We start from the raw sequence: 23,161 nt of genomic DNA on the forward strand, positions 1-23,161 counted from the left end.
TCCAACTGACTCCCTCGCAGGCTTTCTGCTTTGGATATATTTTAAAAAGTTTTTAATATGAGTTTTTGCCTCTACGGCCTCTACGGCCAACTTCTTTTCAAATTCTCTCTTAGCCTATCTTATCAATGTCTTACATTTAACTTGCCAACGCTTATGCTTTCTCCTATTTTCTTCCGTTGGATCCTTCTTCCAATTTTTGAATGAAGATGTTTTGGCTAAAATAGCCTCTTTCACCTCACCTTTTAACCATGCTGGTAATCGTTTTGCCTTCCTTCCACCTTTCTTAATGTGTGGAATACATCTAGACTGTGCTTCTAGGATGGTTTTTTTTTTTTTTTTTTTTTTTAACAATGTCCATGCCTCTTGCACACTTTTTACTTTTGTAGCTGCTCCTTTCAGTTTTTTTCTAACTATTTTCCTAATTTTATCAAAGTTTCCCTTTTGAAAGTTTTGCACTAGAGCCCTGGATTTTCTTACTGTCCCCCTTCCAGTCATTAATTCAAATTTGATCATATTATGATCACTATTGCCAAGCGGCCCCACCACTGTTACTTCTCGCACCAAATCCTGTGCTCTACTGAGAATTAGATCTAAAATTGCTCCCTCTCTCATTGGTTCCTGAACCAATGAGAGAAGGAGCAATAAAACTGTCATTTATTCCATAAAACTGTCATTTATTCCATCCAGGAACTTTCTCTCTCTAGCATGTCCCAATGATACATTTACCCAGTCAATATTGGGGTAATTGAAATCTATACACAAAAGACGTCGCTAGCTATGGTTTTTTTAATTTTCTGTGCAATGAACTTATTGAAGGTGATGGACCATCATACCACCCAGGGTTGATTAGGCAGTAAGCCAAGCTGTCAACCACAGCGGGTCATATTTAATCATCGGTCCCTTACAGTTTTTAATTCCTCAAAATGCCGCTTTATTATTAAATCAATTTTTTCTTCTTTTTAATATTTTTCTTGTTGTATTTTCTTCTTTTTATTATTAAAATGATTTTGAATGTGACCGTGTTAACAGTAATAAAGGACGGTGTTTGCCTTACTTGTGTTGAGCGCCACCGCGCTTCCGAAAGATGATGTTTCCTTACTTGTGCTGAGCGCCTCCGCGCTTCCGATTTCGTCTGCAGCGCTACCGCGCTTTGCAGGTGAAGGTTGTTCAGGAATGGCTTTGAAGGGATGAACTTTCGATGTTAAAGATGCTTGCGCGCAAGCATCCTTCCTCGTCCAGGCAGTAATGTACTGCAAATGTGTGGAGAGAGCTGAACGATAATGTGCTACTGACGTTGCCATGGCTCTTACTGAGTGCGCCTTGACTCGTCCCTAAGAGGAAGGCGTGCTTTCTCATAGCAGAATTCGATACTGTCTGCTAGCCAGTTGGAGAGTTTGTTTGCCCACTGCAACTCCCAGTTCGTTTTTAATCGAAAGAAACAAAAAGCCCACTCGTGGGGATGGAAACATCGCCTGAGGCGATCTGCTAGTACGTTCTGTATGCCCGCCAGATAAGTGGCCCGGAGATGTATGGAGCGTGCAAGAACCCGGGCCCAGGCCCAGATCTGCGCAGCTTCCTGGCAGAGCAGATAAGAGCCTGTCCTCCCTGTTTGTTCAAGTACCACATGGCAACTGTATTGTCTGTCTGTATGAGAACAGTCTTGTGTGAAAGGCAGTCCTTGAACGCATATAGAGCATAACATATGGCTCAAAGCTCTAGAAAGTTGATTTGAAACTTTGCTGCGAGTTGTGTCCAAGTACCCTGAGTTTGAAGGTTGTTCACATGAGCTCCCCAACCCAAGTTGGATGCATCCATGGTTAAGGTCACTTGTGGAACTGGTTGCTGGAAGTGTAGACCTGTCAGCAAGTCGGCTTTGTTTGTCCACCAGAGAAGTGACAGGCGCAGCTGGTTGGTTACATCAATCAGGGATGAAAGAGGTTGAGTGGCTTGGAGCCAATGAGATTTCAAAGTCCCTTGAGTTATTCTCATGGCTAGCCTGGCCATAGGAGTGACATGGACCGTGGAAGCCATGTGGCCCAGCAACGTGAGGAATTGATGGGCTGAGGCTGTTTTGTATGTGCGCAGAGATGTAGCCAGTTTGGAGAGTATGTTTGCGCGGTCGTTGGGCAGGAAGGCCTTTGCGACTGTGGTGTCCAAGTCTGTTCCGATGAAAGCAAGGAGGTAAGATGGATCCAAGTGGGATTTTTGGTAATTTATCAGAAATCCTAGTGAGTGTAGTAGATTCGTAGTAAGTTGTAGAGAGTTGAGAGCTCCTTGCTTGCATCGACTCTTTATTAGCCAGTCATCCAGGTAAGGAAACACGTGGATGGTGTTTCTGTGTAGATGGGCAGCAGCCACTGCTAGGCATTTTGTGAACACTCGAGGCGCTGAGGCCAGACCGAAAGCAGAACTCTGTATTGAAAATGTCTGTGACCCACTATGAAGCACAGGTATTTGCGGTGTAGTAGGGGATATGGCGATATGTGCGTATGAGTCCTGAAGGTCCAGAGAACAGAACCAATCTCCTTGCTGTAGAAGGGGAAGCATGGTGCCAAGAGACTCCATGAAGGAATTTGTTGAGATTGCAAGGTCTAGGATGGGGCAGAAACCGCCCGATATTTTTGGAATCAGAATATAACGCGAGTAGAACCCTCTGCCTCTCTGCACCAGGGGGACGGCTTCCACAGCCCTGGTTCTCAGAAGGGTGGAAAGTTCTGACTCTAGAAACAATGTGTGGTCTTTTTGGGCCCACAGTGGATTGGGTGGAGAGTCTGGGGGTATTGTGAGGAAGTTTAAAACGGTATCCCCTGGGCTATGATGGATATTACCCACTGATCTGATGTTATGAGGCGCCAATTGTGTTGGATGTGGTGCAGATAGCCTCCTACAGGTATTCCTGGGCTTGGATTCATTGGTGATTGGCTGCTGTTCTCTGGAAACACATCAAAATCCGGAGGCTGGACCAGCCTGTGGGGTTGGTTGTGCTCTGGGTGCTTTGGGCTGGCATGTATGTCCCATTTGAGGGGCTCTGGCTGGTCTCGCTCAAGATGCAGGAGGATAATACTTGTGTGAGCGGTAGAATGGTCTTCTAGGGTCCCTTCTCATGCTTTTGCGGGATGAGGAGGGAGCATCCATAGTGACTGTAGATAATTAACGTAACATGGTGATCTTTCAACTGAGCCACTGCGTCCTGTATTTTATCTCCGAAAAGACTGTCTCCAGTGCACGAGAGATCAGCAAGTTTATCTTGGACCTCAGGTCTTAAATCAGAAGCTTTCAGCCAAGCCCATCTTCTAGCACTGATTCCTGTTGCTGATAACTGGGAAGCAGTCTCGAAGGAGTCATATGCCGCTCTTACTTCATGCTTCCCTGCTTTGAACTCCTTCTGGATGATGGCAGTCAGGCTTTCTTGCTGCTGTTGAGGCAAGGAGTCCACGAAATCTTGGATTTGCTTCCATAGATTTCTTTGGTACTGGGTCTTATATAGTTGGTAGGTGGCTATACGGGATACCAACATAGAGCCTTGGAAGATTTTCCGACCCAGTCCATCCAGGAACTTCTGGTCTTTACCAGAGGGAGCTGAGGAATGCGGACGCAATCGCTTGGCCTTCTTCTGTGTGGATTCAATCACAACAGATTGATGAGGAAGTTGTGGTTTTTGAAAACCTGGGGCATGTTGCATTCGTCTTCTTGTTGACTGGTGGGACAGTGCCAGGATGCTCTGTGAAGGAGATCCAACAGGACTTCATGTACTGGAATGGCGATAATTTCCTTGGGGGCATTAACAATCTGTAAAACCTCCAAGGTCTTGTGACGGGTGTCCTCTTCTATCACCAGGTTGAAGGGAATGGTTTCAGATATTTTCTTGATAAAAGTTAGCAAAGACCACCGTCTCTCTTCTGGAGGAGAAGGCTCTGAAAGCAAGTCCTCTGATGTGGATGTATCTGTGTCCACATCTTCCCATGGATCATAGGAGTATGTCTAACATTCCAGGGTGCGTAGGCATCGATGGAGGCCTCAATGGAGCGTGTGTACTGGCATCGATAGAGGCTTCGATGAAATCAATGGCATCGAGGGGAACGGACGATGTTTAGGCCTCGAGAGCCCTGATGGACCTGGAAGCGGTTCCAGCATTGTTGGACCTGGAGCTGGAGTCGGACTAGAAGTTGTGTTGTCTTCCTCCGAGGATCTCGGAACAGGTATCAGGAGCTGCGGAGGTCTCGATGGCCAACTTGGTGCCGATGGAACGGGCTGAGTTGGAAAAGCACTGATGGGTGTATCAAGTCGGTCCAGCAACGGTGCAAACATCAATGGTTCCGTGGTCAGTGCCGGTATGGGGCCGCCAACGATGGCGGTTGCAGGCTTCGGAAGGCATCAAGGACTGCCTGGCATACAAGAACATCCAGTTCCGCCCTGAAAGCTGGTGTGGATAGCGCAGCTACAGGGGAAGGCAGGCTAGGCATTACTGGCCCTTCCACAGGAGTTTGTGGAGGCTCAGTACCCGGAATCAATGTCGGTGGGGAATGCCTTGGCGTCTCGGGTGCAGAGGAGGATAGGGGCTCCTCTCCCGGGCCCTCTTCTAAGGCGGCTCCATAGCCATCGTTGCCTCTTCGATGTCTGTGCTGGCACCAGGTGTGGACTCACGTCGGTGCCGGTGCTGATGTTTCCCTCGGTCCAGTCTTTCCCCGACACAGAGAATGATGACATCGATGTCCTGTATGGCATCGGTGACAGACTGTCACCGTCCCCCTGTTGCTCCTGGCGAGGTTTGTCTGTGGATGGATGTTTACTTGCCAGTGATGACTGGGCCGAAGTCGATGGAGTTACTTTTAATTTAAAAAAAAAGAGACTCCATCTTGTCAAGATGAGCTTGTCTGCCTTTCGGAGTCATTTGGGCGCAGTCGGGACACCGGCGGAGATCGTGCGATGAGCCCAGGCACAGGACACACACAGTGTGAGGGTCCGTGATGGACATTGTTTGCGGCACTCTGGGCACTTTCTGAACCCGGTCGCCATGCCGAAAAAAAAAGGACACGAAACGTCGGTGACCTGCAGGAACCGATTGGTAAGGCAGCAGGAACCGACCGGAGACACAGGAAAAAGTATTCACCGAGCGAAGGGAACGGAGTGCGATGGGAGACTCCTGTTAGGGAACTTTTAAAGAAGTAAACTTCAAATTTTTCCGTGAGGAAAAAAGGTGAGAAACCTCACAGAGCTCCTAACCCATGAGGCAAACTGCAGCATGGAAAAAAAAAAAAAAAGGAGACTGAAGGGAGATCACTATGGCTACAGGGATTATGGCATGCTGGGCATGCTGAGTGTGCCAGTCAAAATTCTAGAAACTTTGACAAAAGTATTCCATGACAGTGCTCCATCTGATGACATCACCCATATGTGAGGACTACCATCCTGCTTGTCCCGGGAGAATACACGTTACCTGCCACAATAAAACTCAATCATTCAAGTCCTCTGATGACCTGATCACCTTTCTTTCGGATCTGGAGCACTCAGAGATTGTTATTTGACTGTTTTCATCGCAATGGCTGGGAAGTGATGCACCGTGTTTTTGACGGCAGTGTGATTGTGATTGCACTGCTGAGTTCTCTCTCTCTTTACCAGTCTATTCTTCTTTTTTTTTTCCTTCAATTAATGCTAGTTGCTGTGCATCATCTGTCGTTGGGAAGGCGTCCAACTGACTTTATTCGATTGAGCAATATTCCAGTTCATCATTGGGTGCCAGGTCTTGGTCAGCTGTACTTCCTGCCTCAAGGCTTTTGGTTTTCAGGTTTTGCCTGATTCTACCGATATGGGTTCTGCTTTTTCTTTTCGGTCATGAAGAGTATTTTTTTTTTCTTGTTTGTTTCCTATTCCTGCATGAGGACTGGGACTATTTCTTTTTCTAGGTACAAGTTGTCTTTATATCAGCTATTCGTGTGTCTTATTGTCTCAACATGTCTTCCATCTCTAACATATTCTTGGTAAGTTTGAATGTCACCCCATTAAGCGCAAGAAAGTATTATCTTGTCTGAAATCATTTCATTCTGATGATGTTCTTTTACAAGAGACATCTTTCCATTCTAGAGTTTCTCAAATTGAAGCAGGACTGGGTGGCGAGGTGGTGTATTCCCCTGAGATTAGAAAAAAGAAAGAGGTTGCAATTCTTTTCCATAAGCATTTAAATGTCCAGATTATAGATCAAGCCACAGATGTGGAAGGGCACTGGGTTTGTTTTAATCTTGATTGGTGGGGTACAGTTTTCTATTTTGAATTTATATGCTCCTAATACTGATGACCCTGACTTGTTTCAAATGATCTCCTTTCACATTGTGAGGGTGTCATCCGCCAAACTGTTAATTGGAGGTGATTTTAATCAGCCTCTGGACTCATTGCTGGATAAACAGTCTTGTTGGAGAATCATTTACTCTAAATTGCAGAAGGTAATTTCCAGTCTAATGTCTTCTTATGATTTCTCAGATCCTTGGAGACTATCAGTGGGCTGAAATAAAGATTACACCTATTTTTCTCATCCTCATTCTTTTTACTCTTTTGCCAAGGAGATAAAAAATGGTGACAAAACATTTTTCAGATACATCAGCGAAAAGAGAAAAGTCCATAGTGGTATTGTGAAATTAAAAGGTGGTAATGATCAATGTGTGGAGAGAGACGAAGAAATGGCAGAAATATTAAACGAATACTTCAGTTCTGTGTTCACTAAAGAAGACCCTGGAGAAGGACCATCTCTACACAACAAGAAACTGGAGGGAAGTGGAATAGATGATAATCCTTTTACAGTAGAAAATGTATGGGAAGAGCTAAAGAATCTGAAAGTGGACAAAGCCATGGGGCCTGATGGGATTCATCCAAGGATATTGAGGGAGCTCAGAGATGTTCTGGCGGGTCCGCTGTGTGACCTGTTCAATAGATCCCTAGAAACGGGAGTGGTGCCGAGAGATTGGAGAAGAGCGGTGGTGGTCCCGCTTCACAAGAGTGGGAACAGAGAGGAGGCTGGTAACTACAGACCGGTTAGCCTCACTTCGGTGGTGGGAAAAGTAATGGAATCACTGCTGAAAGAGAGAATAGTGAAATATCTACAGTCCGGAGAATTGATGGACCAGAGGCAACATGGACTCACCAGGGGAAGATCCTGTCAGACAAATCTGATTGACTTTTTTGACTGGGTAACCAAGGAATTGGATCAAGGAAGAGCGCTCGATGTCATCTACTTGGATTTCAGCAAAGCTTTTGATACGGTTCTGCACAGGAGACTGGTGAATAAAACGAGAAGCTTAGGAGTGAGTGCCAAGGTGGTGACCTGGATTGCAAACTGGTTGACGGACAGAAGACAATGTGTGATGGTAAATGGTACTTTCTCTGAAGAGAGAGCGGTTTTAAGTGGTGTACCGCAAGGATCGGTGTTGGGACCGGTCCTGTTCAATATCTTTGTGAGCGACATTGCGGACGGGATAGAAGGTAAGGTTTGTCTTTTTGCGGACGACACTAAGATCTGCAACAGAGTGGACACGCCGGAAGGAGTGGAGAGAATGAGACGGGATTTAAGGAAACTGGAAGAGTGGTCGAAGATATGGCAGCTGAGATTCAATGCCAAGAAGTGCAAAGTCATGCATATGGGGAGTGGAAATCCGAATGAACTGTATTTGGTGGGGGGGGGGGGGGGGGGGGGGAAAGGCTGATGTGCACGGAGCAGGAGAGGGACCTTGGGGTGATAGTGTCTAATGATATGAAGTCTGCGAAACAATGCGACAAGGCGATAGCAAAAGCCAGAAGAATGCTGGGCTGCATAGAGAGAGGAATATCGAGTAAGAAAAGGGAAGTGATTATCCCCTTGTACAGGTCCTTGGTGAGGCCTCACCTGGAGTACTGTGTCAGTTCTGGAGACCGTATCTACAAAAAGACAAAGACAAGATGGAAGCGGTACAGAGAAGGGCGACCAGGAAGGTGGAGGATCTTCATCGGATGACGTACGAGGAGAGATTGAAGAATCTAAATATGTACACCCTGGAGGAAAGGAGGAGCAGAGGTGATATGATACAGACTTTCAGATACTTGAAAGGTTTTAATGATCCAAAGACAACGACAAACCTTTTCCGTAGGAAAAAAATCAGCAGAACCAGGGGTCACGATTTTGAAGCTCCAGGGAGGAAGATTCAGAACCAATGTCAGGAAGTATTTCTTCACGGAGAGGGTGGTGGATGCCTGGAATGCCCTTCCGGAGGATGTGGTGAAGACCAGAACTGTGAAGGACTTCAAAGAGGCGTGGGATAAACACTGTGGATCCATAAAGTCAAGAGGCCGCCAATGAAGAGTGGGTGACTCGCCAGAATGATGGCTACTGCCTGGAGACAATACCCTTATTCAATAAACATATACATGCTTACTGTGACTCCAACATCGCTCTAAGCTTCAACAGCAAGAGGAAACGTGGAAAAAAGGATTTGCACTCACAAAGAGGGGAGTAGCTGGCTTGTTACGGCGGTTACTACCCCAAACCAAATAAGCCTGATACTTCACTTTCAATGCATATACAGCATAGTTCTCTGCTTCAACGGCAGGGGAGAAGAAAAAACTGATACTTCACACATCCAGCAGAGCTCTCTGCTTCAACGGCAGGGGAGAAAGGCTGATACATCACGCATTTCCAGCATAGCTCTCTGCTTCAACAGCAGGGGAAAAGAAAAACTGATGCTTCACGCATATCCAGCATAGCTTCAACGGCAGGGGAGAAGAAAAAAGGATTCGCACTCACAAAGTGGGGAGTAGCTGGCTTGTTACGGCGGTTACTACCCCCAAACCAAATGTGCCTGATACTTCACTTTCGATGCATATCCAGCATGGCTCTCTGCTTCAACGGCATGGGAGAAGACTGATACATCATGCATTTCCAGCATAGCTCTCTGCTTCAACGGCAGGAGAGAAGAAAAACTGATTCTTCACGCATATCCAGCATAGCTCTCTGCTTCAATGGCAGGGGAGAAGAAAAACAACCAATAAGGGCTGTATAACATAGTCTGGGTAAAACAAGCATGGATGTAGCTTGCTTATTGCGGTGGTTACTACCCCTACTACCCCTAACTAATCAAGCTAGATATTTCACTTGGATGCAGCTCCATCACTGCTCTCTACGTTAATGGTGGGGGTGGAAGGGAAATAGAACAAAGAGCTAAGAGAAACAGATAAGTATGAGAGAAAAGATGTGTGAAGCTTGCTGGGCAGACTGGATGGGCCGTTTGGTCTTCTTCTGCCGTCATTTCTATGTTTCTATGTTACTCTTGCATCAATTATTTTTTGGTTTCTGGGGCAATGATACGGGATCTCCTCTATAGCAAATTCTACCCATTTTAGTGTCCGATTATGCTGCTTTTATTCTCCATATCTCTTTTTCTCCATCATCTGAGAGAGACCAATTATGGCACTTCAATCTGAGCCTTTTGGAGGACTCTACCTTTACCCTGCTACTTTAGGAGCAAATTGAGGAATTCTTTGTTCATAATTCTACTCTAAAGGTTTCTTTTCCTATGGTTTGAGCAGCATTGAAGGCCACTATTCAAGGCGAGATTATTAGCGATAGTGTTGCAGTGCGGAAAAAACTTCGAAGTGAGTTAACCAGGTTACAGAAAGAGGTGGATCGCTTGGAAAAAGTACACATTTCTTCTAATGATAAGGTCTTATTTCCCCTTCACAAAGCTAGATATGCTTACAAACTTCTGAGTACACAAGCTGGTAAATCTGTTTATCCAAAAGGCTCAGTATTATTTTGAAGATAATAAATGTGGTAGTCTTCTGGCTAATTATCTTAAGAAAAAACAGGACAAAAGGCGTATACACGCTATCCGTACTTCAAATGCTCAGTTGGTCATGCCTGATTTAGAAATTTTGGAACAATTTCGTGAATTCTACAGTACCCTGTATAAATCTGAAACACAGGATTCAATGTTCACTACGAATCAATTTCTTTCACAGGTGTTTTATCCATTGTGTAATCCGGATCTAAGGGCCAAGTTGGATTTACCTCTTACGGTGAGTGAGATTTTTGTTGCTCTTTCCTTATAGACAAGGAAGGCACCTGGACCTGATGGATTCTCAGTAAATCTCTTGTCCCAAGACTTCAATTGTACTTTTCTGACCTGATACAATCAACAGATTTTGACCCTTTATTTGCGGAAGTCAGTATAGTGGTTCTGCCTAAACCAGAACAAGATCCCACCTTAGTTTCTAATTATAGGCCTATTTCATTGCTCAACGCCGATTACAAGATTTTTGCTAAAACTTTAGCTCTCCGTTTAGCGGACATAATAGGGGGTTTGATACACTGTGATCAAACTGGCTTTACTAAAGAGGGATAAATCTCTAACAACTCTCCCCTTTTCTTACATCATCTTAACCTGGCTAAAGCTGACCAATTACCACTGGTGGCTTTATCCTTGGATGCCGAAAAGGCTTTCGTCAGAGTCAAATGGGAGTTTCTTTTTGCTGCTCTGCATTGATTTGGCTTTGGGGACACTTTTCTGGTGGGCATACGGCTTTTATACCCCGTTTTGAACTTCACAGGGGTACTAGACAAGGCTGCCCCCTTTCTCCTTTTTGTTTTAACTAGGCCATGGAACCACTTTTGCTGGCTATCAAGCAAACTCCTGATATTTTGGGAATGACTGTAGGTGAAGATACTTATAAGCTTTCTGCATACACAGATGTTTTAGTGTATACTATGATCCTATCAACTCTCTCCCTAACCTCTTTAATTGCAAAATATTCGGGTTGTTCAAGGTATAAGGTGAATTGGGAAAAAGACAGATTTTGCCTATGAATTTACTTGAGAGACATGTGGATATCTCTATGTACCATTTCAAAGTGATTCAGGATGGCCTTAAATATTTGGGGATAAGTTGTTTTTTATACCATCACACAAACTATGGTCCACTGTGCATCATCCATTTTACAAATACTCAGGGAATCATTTTTACAATGGTTCCCCCTTCATCTTACCTGGTGGGGGTCACTTGGATACCATAAAAATGGTTATAGCCCCCAGATTAAACTATGTTTTCTTTATGATCCCCATTTTTTCCTCATGATTTCTACAAGCAGGTAGATCATCTGTTGCTCCATTTTTTTATGGCAGAATAAGCCTTCAAGGATTGCCTTATCCAAGTTGAAGGCTGATGGTTGTGGAGGGGTGAATTTCCCAGATTTTTATTGTTACCATCAGGCATATATTCTTCAACAAGGTTCAACAAAAAATCCATCATCTACTATCCTTAAACAGACGCTAGTATCTCTTGAACCTACATCATCACTGGAAATAGAATCAATTATCAAGAAAATGAAACCCTCGTCTCACCCTTGGGACCAAATACCAACCAAACTTCTCCTCACCATTCCTAACACCATTGCCAGATCTCTGGCAGACATCATAAATTGTTCCCTCAATCAAGGATCTGTCCCTGACTCCTTAAAAATTGCTTCGCTGAAACCCTTACTAAAAAAACCCAATCTAGACCCAGCCAACCCAGCAAATTTCCGCCCCATCGCAAACCTACCTTTTATAGCTAAAATAATGGAAAAACTTGTCAACTTCCGTCTCACTGACTACTTGGACTCCCACAATATCTTATACCCTTCTCAATTCGGATTCAGGAAACGCCTAAACACAGAATCCCTCCTTCTTTCTTTAACGGACACCATCCTGATGGGCCTTGACAAGGGACAATCATACCTTCTAGCCCTACTCGATATTTCTGCGGCGTTTGACACGGTAAATCACGACATCCTCATCAGCCGTCTAATGGAAATAGGCATCTCTGGTTCCGCACTGCTCTGGTTTAAATCCTTTCTGAACAACAGGCACTACAAAGTTAAAATAAACGACAAAGAATCCCACCCCATCCCGTCAAAACAAGGAATACCACAGGGCTCTTCTCTTTCCCCTACCCTGTTTAACATATATCTACTTCCATTATGCCAGCTGCTCAATAGCCTCAACCTCACCCACTTTATATACGCAGACGATGTGCAAATCATAATCCCCATCTCAGACCCCATCTCCTCAACTCTAAATTTCTGGAACCACTGCCTACAAGCCATCAACCAGCTTCTCTCGAGTCTCAACCTGGTCCTAAATACGTCCAAAACGGAACTCCTGGTTATCTCCCCTAGCGATAACCACCCCTGCACCAACAACACAATAACCCCACTAGCAAGCCATGTCAGAGACCTGGGGGCCACCCTTGACTCTAGAATGAATTTCAAAAAATTCATTAACGCGACAACTAAAGAATGTTTCTTCAAGCTACAGGTCCTGAAGCATCTAAGACCGCTCTTACACTTCCAGGATTTCCGTTCTGTGCTTCAAGCAATACTGTTTTCAAAGATAGACTATTGCAACGCGCTTCTACTCGGTCTCCCCGCCTCTTCGACCAAACCTCTACAGATGCTGCAAAACGCAGCGGCCAGGATCCTTACAAACACACGGCGCAAGGACCACATCACACCTATCCTAAAAATCTTACATTGGCTTCCTATTCAATATAGAATACTTTTCAAAGCTCTCACTATCATCCACAAATCGGTCTACCAACAATCCACTCTGCAACTCACCTTCCCTCTGGAACTACACACATCCTCAAGACCAATAAGAACTGCCTACAAAAGTAAGCTCAAGGCCCCTCCCAACAAATCATCAGTCCACAACTCCATTAACAAGCGAGCACTTTCGACAGCAGGTCCGCTACATTGGAATTCGCTTCCTCAAGACTTACGCCAGGAACAATGCCATTTAACCTTCAGAAAAAAACTTAAAACCTGGCTGTTCACACAAGCCTACCGTTGAAGGAATCCATTTTAACCAACTCTCTCACCCTTCAACCCACCCTTTATCCCTCCCCTCACTCCCAACCTTTTTCCCTTTCCCCTCTCTACCTCAACCCACCTTTTTTTCCCACCCCCCCCTGCCACCCCCCATCTGACATACCAAGTATATATCCGCTGATTATAATCCATGTTTCTGTATTACTAATTTATTGTTTTATGTTAATTTATAGTTTGTAATTTTGTTAACTTATTGGTTGATTCTTGATCTCACAAAAAACACGTTGCCAGCAAATTTGAAAATTTTATGTGCTTAAGGATATTATCTCAACATGTGGACCATCATACCACCCTTGGTTGATATAGGCAGTAAGCCACACTTTCAACCATATCGGGTCATGTTTAATCATCGGTCCAGGATAGACTATTAGTTTCTTTTCAGATTTCTTCAGTTTTCTACTTTATTAATTTTACTATTTTTTTATCATTTTTTGTCCATGTTATAAAAATGTATTTTTTAACAGAGCAAGGGGCGGAATCACCTTACTTATACGGAGCGCTTCCGCGCTTCCGAAACTCACTTGTGTAGAGCGCCGCCGCGCTTTCAAGGCTGTGGGGCGCCGCCGCGCTTTCAAGGCTTTAGACTCACTTGTGTAGAGCGCCGCCGCGCTTTCAAAGCTGTAGAGCGCCGCCGCGCTTACAAGGCTTTTTAGTTTCAGTGCTGCTGTACATTCGAGGCAGCCGGTTCCGATCAAGGGTGCTCGTGCGACTTTGAGCTCCGTAGTCCGGTTCCGATCAAGGGTGCTCGTACGACTTTGAGCTCCGTAGTCCGACGTACGTTTCGCAGTTGTGCTGCTTCAGGGACTCTGTCCTAATCGGAGAAGTTAGGCTTGAGAGATACACACGGTTAATTCCCGCCAAACTCTTTCAATATTAAAATGTCTTCATGCCGGCGAAAGTATCAGGCGACTGAACGCGGCATTTAGACGGAAGTCAATATGAAGACATTTTAATATTGAAAGAGTTTGGCGGGAATTAACCGTGTGTATCTCTCAAGCCTAACTTCTCCGATTAGGACAGAGTCCCTGAAGCAGCACAACTGCGAAACGTACGTCGGACTACGGAGCTCAAAGTCGTACGAGCACCCTTGATCGGAACCGGACTACGGAGCTCAAAGTCGCACGAGCACCCTTGATCGGAACCGGCTGCCTCGAATGTACAGCAGCACTGAAACTAAAAAGCCTTGTAAGCGCGGCGGCGCTCTACAGCTTTGAAAGCGCGGCGGCGCTCTACACAAGTGAGTCTAAAGCCTTGAAAGCGCGGCGGCGCCCCACAGCCTTGAAAGCGCGGCGGCGCTCTACACAAGTGAGTTTCGGAAGCGCGGAAGCGCTCCGTATAAGTAAGGTGATTCCGCCCCTTGCTCTGTTAAAAAATACATTTTTATAACATGGACAAAAAATGATAAAAAAATAGTAAAATTAATAAAGTAGAAAACTGAAGAAATCTGAAAAGAAACTAATAGTCTATCCTGGACCGATGATTAAACATGACCCGATATGGTTGAAAGTGTGGCTTACTGCCTATATCAACCAAGGGTGGTATGATGGTCCACATGTTGAGATAATATCCTTAAGCACATAAAATTTTCAAATTTGCTGGCAACGTGTTTTTTGTGTGATAAGTGTGGCTCGTTGCACATTTTTTCTTTAACTGTTTCTGTATAGTGGTGTTGATTCTTGATCTCCCATTCTGTTATTGTTTAATTCTGTCCTATCTTCCGACATCCATGTTATTACTCTCCCTGTTTTAATGTAACTTCTCATTTCTACTTGTACGTTAATTGGTTTCCCCATGTTTTAATGTAAACCGGTACGATAAGACCTGGTCTTGAGTGTCGGTATAGTAAAAGAAGTTAAATAAATAAATAAAAATAAGGTTATTACTAGATGACTGATCACCTGTACATTTCTGACATTCTTCGATGATTGGATATTAAAAGATATCTGATTTATCCTTACTTGTTTGAGGTCCTTCTTGGTATGACCCTCCCTCACACTTTTTCAGAGAGCCCTATAATTCAAGCTACTCATCAGGCATACTCAGAATTTGATAAATTGCAGTCACCTTTGTCTCCCGAATGGCACCTCTCTCAGTTTGCTTCTCCTTGGTACCATACTCACATTAAAGTAGATGGTAGACAATTGAACTGGAAGTTATAGTTATAACGCATATCCAGCATAGCTCTCTGCTTCAACGGCAGGGGAGAAGAAAAACTGATACTACACGCATATCCAGCATAGCTCCCTGCTTCAACGGCAGGGGAGAAGAAAAACAACCAATAAGGGCTGAATAACATAGTCTGGGTAAAACAAATAAGCATGGGTGTAGCTTGCTTATTGCGGCGGTTACTTCCCCTACTACCCCTAACTAATCAAGCTTGATATTTCACTTGGATGCAGCTCCATCACTGCTCTCTACATTAATGGTGGGGGTGGAAGGGAAATAGAACCAAAGAGCTAAGAGAAACAGATAAGTATGAGAAAAAATGTGTGAAGCTTGCTGGGCAGACTGGATGGGCCGTTTGGTCTTCTTCTGCCATCATTTCTATGTTTCTATATAGCAATCACATGATTTGGTTCCTAGCATCTCTTCAGAAAGATGCCAAGTTTTTAGCATCAATTTAATTTACCTGTGCCTCAATTTTATTCTTGGTTACAGCTTTGGGATTCTCTTGGCTCTGCTTTTTCTTCTGAATTCTCATTATATAATCATCCATGTTTGTGGAAGTTTTATCATGACTATAGTCCTTTTAGAATATCTTGCCTCACGACTATACAAGATGTTGAAACTTGACAAATTTCCAGCATTGAAAAAAAAAAAAGTCTTCAAAATATTTGGCTCATTGATGTGGGGTATACTGATGATGATGTTGAATGGTCTTATTTTTTGAATACTTCATTATGTATTTCACTTTCTTCCAGTATTATTCAGTCTATTTTTTCTGACCCATCGTGCTGACTGGATGCCATGGAAATTATTTAAGGCAGTTTGCTCACTACTCATGAGTGCTGGTCCTGTTCCTGCCCTAAAGCCACTCTGTCTCGTATCTATATTTCGGTCCTGTGATTAATCAGTTTTGGGGGAAAGTTAGGCAAATCTTTTCTAAGATTCTAGGTTTACAATGTCCATTATCATATCATATAGTAATATTACGGGCCACGGACTTTCCATTACATCTTTTACTTCCACACAGGAAACTTTTAGATTTTCTTTTAACAGTCACTTTAAAATTATCATCATTGTTCTAGAAGAATAGCACATTACTTAATGAGCACTATTGGTGGAACACCATTTGTATGTTTTATAAATATGAGCAAGTAGCAGCAGTAAAATTTCGACACTTAGCCACTAGAGCAGTGGTATGGAAACCTTTATAAAGTTCCAAAATAATTATCTAATCTCCTAATGTTGACAGCATTTGCTGCTGCTGATTTTTTTTTTTTTTTTAATTTGTGTGTCCCGATTATTCCATTAAGCATATTCCTCATGCACTTCATTTTTATATTGTTTTTTGTTATATACTGTATCAATGGCTGCCTTTGATAAGCTCATTGTTTTGTTTTTTTCTTTAATATTGATTTGTTGTCTTTGTTGAAATATTTTAATAAACAGATTTGAACTGATTTAGTATGCGAGACCAAAACTTGGTTGAAAGTTAAAACAATCTCTAGCTATTTCTCAAGCAGTCCCAAAAGGTTCTTTTATTCATATGTGTGATAGAGTTAGGAAGATAGGGGAGTTGCTATTATTTTTCGTGATACTTTACCGCTGAAAAGGGTATTTGTGAATTAGGTTTTAGGCTGTGAAAGTTTGTTAGTACTTTTGGATTTTGATGAACCAATTTATCATCTCATTACTGTCCCCCCAGGACTGTTACAGAAGTGTACATTTGGCATTGGAGGAAATTTTGAGTCAATCATTGAGTTTTTCTTATCTTTTGGTTATGGTATATTTTAATTTACAAGTGGAACGTTCTGACTCCACATAGATACAATATTTTCTCTTTCCTGTTTAGCTACTAATGGTCTCTGTCAGACTGTACATGGTGAGACATGAAAAAGGTCACACTTTGGATTTATTGTTTGGTTTGGAGAGCTAGATTAATGGTAGGCTGACTTTTACTAGGTCAGAAAAATTGATATGGTCTGACCATTTTTTAATTAGTTGTAGTTTTTGTGGTAAACAGAAACAAACTTTGAAAAATAAGAAGCTAAAAGATTCAAGGGTTTAAAAAAGTGGACCCTACTAAGTTTAAGATGTTTCTATTTCAGTGGGAGATAGCTAGGCAGACCATTGATTGATACCAATCATTGGCCAATGACTTGGAATTCGTTTTTAAAGGAAAGGATGGAATGGGCTAGTTCCAAGGACTACCTAAAGAAAAGGTACAGTACTGTAAGAGTGGGAATGCCTTTTGATATTCCTTGCTATTACAAGATTTGAAAAGTAGGTTGCACATCTAGAGAGATGATGGAGAAAGACAGGTACTGTAGAAGAAAAGATCATGGCAGGTGACAGCTACTGAATATTTTAGAAAAGTTGTTTCTGCTCAGAAGCAATATTTTGCTGATATTGTTGAAAAGACTAATAACAGTACTAGGATTATTTTTAAATTGGTAAATCCTATGCTTGGCCATGATAATCTGCTTACTCATTTTTGAGGATGTGCCTGATTATAATGTTTATGTTCCTTTTTTTAGGAAGAAGGTTTTAAAATTTGAGGAAATAATTTAAGAATGGGTGGAAATGCAATGGTGGAGGGCATTAGTGCTAGTAAGCCTCCTACTACTGACTTAACTGGTAAGTGGTTAGGGCAGGGAACGACTGTTGAGGTCATGGATGATGCTAAGAGATTTTCAGAATTTGAACCTATTCTTTGATTGAAATAAGATCGGTGGTAAAGAAGGTAAAGAAGTCAAAATGTATTTTTGACCCATGCCCTTCTTTTCTAATTGATCTGTTACCCGATTCAGTGCTGAATGGTCTTTGGAATTTGGTCACCGCCTTACTAGTTGAGGGATTTAAAAAAAAAAAAAAAAAAAAGTCTGTAGTTGTTCCAATTCTGAAAGGTACTGAACTGAATCCTAGGGTACGTGCCAACTATAGGCCTATTGCTAATTTGCCTTTGTAGCTAAAGTATTGGAAAGTATAGTGACCGCTCAGGTTTCTGAATTCTTGGAAGAGACTAATAAATTGGATCCAGCTCAAGCTGGTTTTCAGAGGAGTTGTAGCATGGAGACCATCATGAAAGATTTGATGGATTCTGTGCTACCCCATTTGGATAAGGGGTTCTCTATGCTGATCATGCTTCTGGATCTCACCAGTGCTTTCGACTTAGTGGAACATTCTTACTGCATGTTGTCAATTGTTGGGATTGGAGGTTATTGTCCTGAATTGGATTTCTAGATTTTTGTAGAATAGCCTGTAAATGGTGTCCTTTCAAGAGTAAAATTCTTATTTGACTTCAGTTACTTGGGGGGGGTCCCCCTCAAGGGTCCTCACTATCCCCTCTGTTTAACATTTATTTGGCCCCTTTGGAGATCATCATTCATTTATTTGACTTTACCCTTTTTATTTATGCTGATGGGATCGAATCAAAGACAGACCATTTCCAATTTAGAGAAATGTATTGGTTAAAAGATAATGTATTGGTTAAAAGATAATTATTTAGATTTGAATTCTAAGAAGACAGAAGTTTTGCAAGTGAGTTCCCATTTGGAAAAATTTCAACTTAAAATTGAAGGAGAGATGGTTACAGCTAGAGATGATGTGAAATCACATGGAGACATTAAATTCTAGCTGGTCACTGGTCGTATCAATGTGGTACTCAGAACAGCATATGGTCACATACGAATAATAAGGCAATTGAAATCTTTAGGCTTTCAGGCATTAAAATTGGTAATTTAAAATTGTGTTTTCAGTCTTCCAAATAATGTGACGACGACGACGACATTGTAAGTGTATAAAATATGGCCACTAGAATAGTCATGGGCCTCTCTAGGAGGGAATCAGCTGTGACTCTTCTGTTGAAGTTACATTGGTTGCCAGTGAGGCTGCAATATAAATTTAAGCTTTTGGTTCTAGCATTTAAGATCTTGCGAGGCTTTGGTCCTCCTTACATGTTGGATAAGATTAACTGGAGATCTTCTTCTAGACATACACATTCTCAGTATTGTCATCAACTAAAATTTCTCCAAGTCAAAGCTTACCAATATGCTAAATTGCCCAAAAGTTTATCTCCCGTTATCTATTAGAGAAGAGCTAAATCCGATGCACTTAGCTGGTTGATGAGTTAGAGGCATCTTATTTTAAACTGGAAATAATGATTGTTTTATTATAGATTTTGTGCCAGTTTAGCCAAAGAAATAATTAATTATGATGGTTCATAAGCTTTATATTTTGATGATGTAATTCTGTGCTTATGATTGCATTGCTGTTCTTGTTTATAACTATGTACATCACTTTGAAAGATTTCATTGTGAAAGCTAGAAAGTGATTCATAAATTTTATATAAACAAACAGTTTTCTCCTGCTCTTTTGGGCTTGTAACTCAATCCAGCCAGCCTCTACAAGAGCTGCAGTGCAATGAGCCTTTATTCTAAACTACCATACAGTCTCATTAAGCTTCCTTAAATTCTTTCATAACAAGAAATTCCCAGTAACATGGCTCCGGGAATCTTGCTATATCATATTCTAAGATGTTATATTTATAAACCGCCTTCCTTAGAGTTCTAGTCCAACTCAAACCAGGTCCAAACACTGACAATATATTTATGATTTATTGTAACATCATAAAACATCAAATGTACAAATGCATCTTTTTCCTTATCCCTTCATACAGGATTCACAATACTTGAGACAAAGAGGGAGTAGGCACTGGCAAAGGCTCCAGATGATTCCATCTCCCTCAGCACAAATATGTCTTCTAAACAGCAATCTTACACACTGCAGGTTCAAAAAAAGGGGACTTTCCTATATGGCATGACCTAGAAGCTTTGTTCTGCAAAGATTTAGTATTCTCCTAGTATAGAACCTGCTAAGGCATTTTCCAATTGGTAAAAGCCATACCTTTTTGTGTTCTTCATATTCCAATTTGCTCAGCAACAAAGCCTTCTCAAGATCTGCTTCAAACATTTCAGATGTTAGCTGAAGGAAAAATCACACAAAAATCTAAAGTTAATACTATAATCGCATGACTTATTTTAAAACACCACTTCAATACAAATGTAAAAGTAGCACAAAAAGGGATATAAGATCAAGGCGGATTAAATCATGGGCACCATGGTACCTATTGATACAGTCACTCCCTGGCTCAATGTGTTATATTCCCCTATAAACTGAAGGGAATAAGCAACAAAAGTTTTCTACTCATTCAGAATAAGTGCTGAATTAAATCTGAAAGTTTATTGGTTCATTCAAATTCCACTTGTGACCCTAGTATATTAAGCATTGAAAATGTTCAGCTATTCAGAATCGTCATTATGAGCTGGTCTATGTGAAGTATAAATCCCTGATGCAGCGAGCACGCCTCGAAACATGACACTATTTTGGATCTTCTGGATTAAGCAATATTTAAGTGTGTGGGATGTTGGTTATGCACTGTAATTTCGATATGCCCACACTGGGCTATTTTTGCTTTGAATCTAAAATTTGTAAAGGCCTGCATATGCTTAATTAAAACAAATTCTATTTTTTTTGAAACAGTAGTTTCCTCTTGATCCAGTGCAATCAAAACCAAGGCTTGGATCTAGTGCCATGAACCTTCATTTGCAACTATCCAAGGTTTTTTCCCCCCTATTTTATATCTCTTCCCAATTTATGTTTAGCCAAGTCATTGCAGCAAACCCTGCAATCATGGGCCCTGAATCCAGCCACTAGTCACTTTTAAGCAAATACTATGATTCCCTCATTGCCAGGGGCTGTGAACGCTGCATCCCCAGCCCCAATCAACCCAGAGAGCAGGAGACCCAACCCCAGACCTTCTGCATGATAGCACACAGTAGTTACCAACTGAGCCACCAGGTCAGCCCTAAAATAAATTCTAATACCTGTTTTCACAACAAGTTCACACACTGTACCATTGACTTGAGTCATATGTATGCCTGGGGGAATTCTGCGCAAAAAAATTTAAAATTCTGCACACAAAACCTTAAAATTCTGCAAACTTTATATTGGTCAAAATAAAACAATTTACATGACAGTCTTTAATTACATTTTAAATTAATACAGAAAAAAGTTATTACTTAAAGATGCAGAAAAGCAAGTTTGCTTACCATAAACTGTGTTTCTGTAGATAGCTGGATGAATTAGCCATGCTATCTGGGAGCGTGCACGCGACCCCTGTAGGCTGAGATTTTCTCTCAATAGTCACAGAGCTTCGGACTCTGTGCGGCTGCATGGTTGTTTTCCCACACGATTCAGTGCCCTCCTCCTCAGTCTCTTTGTAGCCAAGCCAGTATTCATCAAACAAAGGATTTTTAGACTGTCTGGTGAGGGGGATTGCATGGCTAATTCATCCTGCTATCTACGGAAACACCATTTTCGGTAAGCAAATTTGCTTTTTCCTGTCGACAGCAGGCTGAATTAGCCATGCTGTCTGGGAGTCCCAAGCTTTCGGATTGTGTCCGTGCAGAGTGTGTGTTAGAAGTTCAGGACACTAACCCGTATAAAAGGTAGACAGTCTCATCGTTGTTGAAGGTTTGACAAGACTGCTGAGCTGACTGCTGCATCAGAGGCCGCCCCGTTGGTGCCGACAGTAATGAGACATGAAAGTATGTATGGAGGACCAAGTAGCCGCTTTGCAGATGTCTAGCAATGGTACCTTCTTAAGATGGGCGACTGATGCTGCTGTGGCCCGTATTTGGTGCGCATGAGGCTTTTTGTCTAGTATAATGGAGTGCTTTTTGTAGCAAAAGTGAATGCATTGCGAAAGCCAGCTGGCAATAGTTCTTTTAGAGACTGGATGACCAGGAGCATTGGGGTTAAAAGAGAGGAAGCGCTGAGAAGTTCTGGAAGGAGATTGAATTCTCTGTTTATAGTAAGCCAGGGCCCGTTTACAGTCTAGCAAGTGCAGGAGGAGGTCTCGCTCATTGTGATGGGGCTTCGGCACGAAGGTCAGCAAGGTAATGGTCTGATTGAGATGGAAAGCGGACACCACCTTAGGCAAGAAAGTGGAGTGAGGTTGAAGGGTAACCTTGTTGTGGTAAAACTCCAAGAAAGGAAGGTAGTGAACTAAGGCTTGGAGTTTGCTCACTCTTCTAGCTGACATGATTGCCACTAGAAATACTACTTTCCAGGTGACGTATTTCACGTGGCAAGTTTCTAAAGGCTCGAAAGGAGGCATCATTAGCTGTTCCAGGATAATGTTAAGGTCCCAGGGTACAGGTGGTTGGAGGTAAAGCATGCATCGTATGAATCTTGAGACCAGGCAATTAAAAATGGGAAGGTTATTGTGGGGGTGATGAAAGGCTGCAACAGCACGGATGTGTATTCTAACTGATGTGGTAGCAAGACCAGTCTGGTAGAGAGTGTGGAGGTACTCCAGAAGTTCTGTAGCAGTGGAAGAGAACAGATCAAGTTTACGTGATCTGCACCACTCGGAGTAGCGATGCCATTTCCCTTCATAGTTGCGTCTGGTTGAAGGTTTCCTTGAGGCAATAAGTATATCTTCAACATGGAAAGGAAGGCCAAGGTGTTTTAATACCTGCCTTTCAATCTCCACGCCTTCAGGTGGAGTGAGTGATGCATCGGATGGAGGAGTGAGCCTCTTTCCTGTGTGAGGAGCTGTTGGTCGGTCCCCAGAGGAATGGGTGGGGCTATGGAAAGCCGGATGAGATACGCATACCATGGTTGTTTCGGCCAAGCTGGAGCTATGAGAATCATGTCCGCTATGTCTTGAATACATTTCTGAATGGTCCTTGATATTAGAGGGATGGGAGGGTAGACACAGAGCAAGCCTTTCAATCATGGAATGAGGAAGGCGTCCGGAGCGTACCGAATCTTGCTGGGGTAAATGGAGCAAAGATTAGAGTTTGCCGGTTCTCTTCTGTGGCAAAAAGATCGATTGTTGGGAAGCCCCACTTCTGAAAGATGGTGAGGGCTACCTCCCGATTTAAAGTCCATTCGTGTGGGTGAAAAACCTTGCTTAGGCGAGCCGCTGTGATATTGTCCAGACCCCGCAAGCAGGTGGCCTGGAGGGAAACATTGGCTGTTTCCGCCCAATGGAGTATTCGAATTGCTTCCCGACAGAGTGTCCATGAACCGGACCCTCCTTCCTTGT

General features: G+C 42.7%; 1 protein-coding gene across 3 annotated transcripts in view; it reads right to left on the bottom strand.

Annotated features, from left to right (window-relative positions):
* The window catches only part of GKAP1 (G kinase anchoring protein 1), a 272,831-nt gene that overhangs the window by 185,343 nt on the left and 64,327 nt on the right, over positions 1-23,161 (bottom strand). For all 3 annotated transcript variants that reach the window (XM_029616830.1, XM_029616845.1, XM_029616837.1), the window contains exon 4: positions 19,951-20,028. In XM_029616830.1, the coding sequence (XP_029472690.1) occupies positions 19,951-20,028 (78 nt within the window). The remainder of the gene's footprint in view (positions 1-19,950; positions 20,029-23,161) is intronic.

The sequence above is a fragment of the Rhinatrema bivittatum genome, chromosome 1 (assembly GCF_901001135.1).
Source record: "Rhinatrema bivittatum chromosome 1, aRhiBiv1.1, whole genome shotgun sequence".
Lineage (NCBI taxonomy): Eukaryota > Metazoa > Chordata > Amphibia > Gymnophiona > Rhinatrematidae > Rhinatrema > Rhinatrema bivittatum.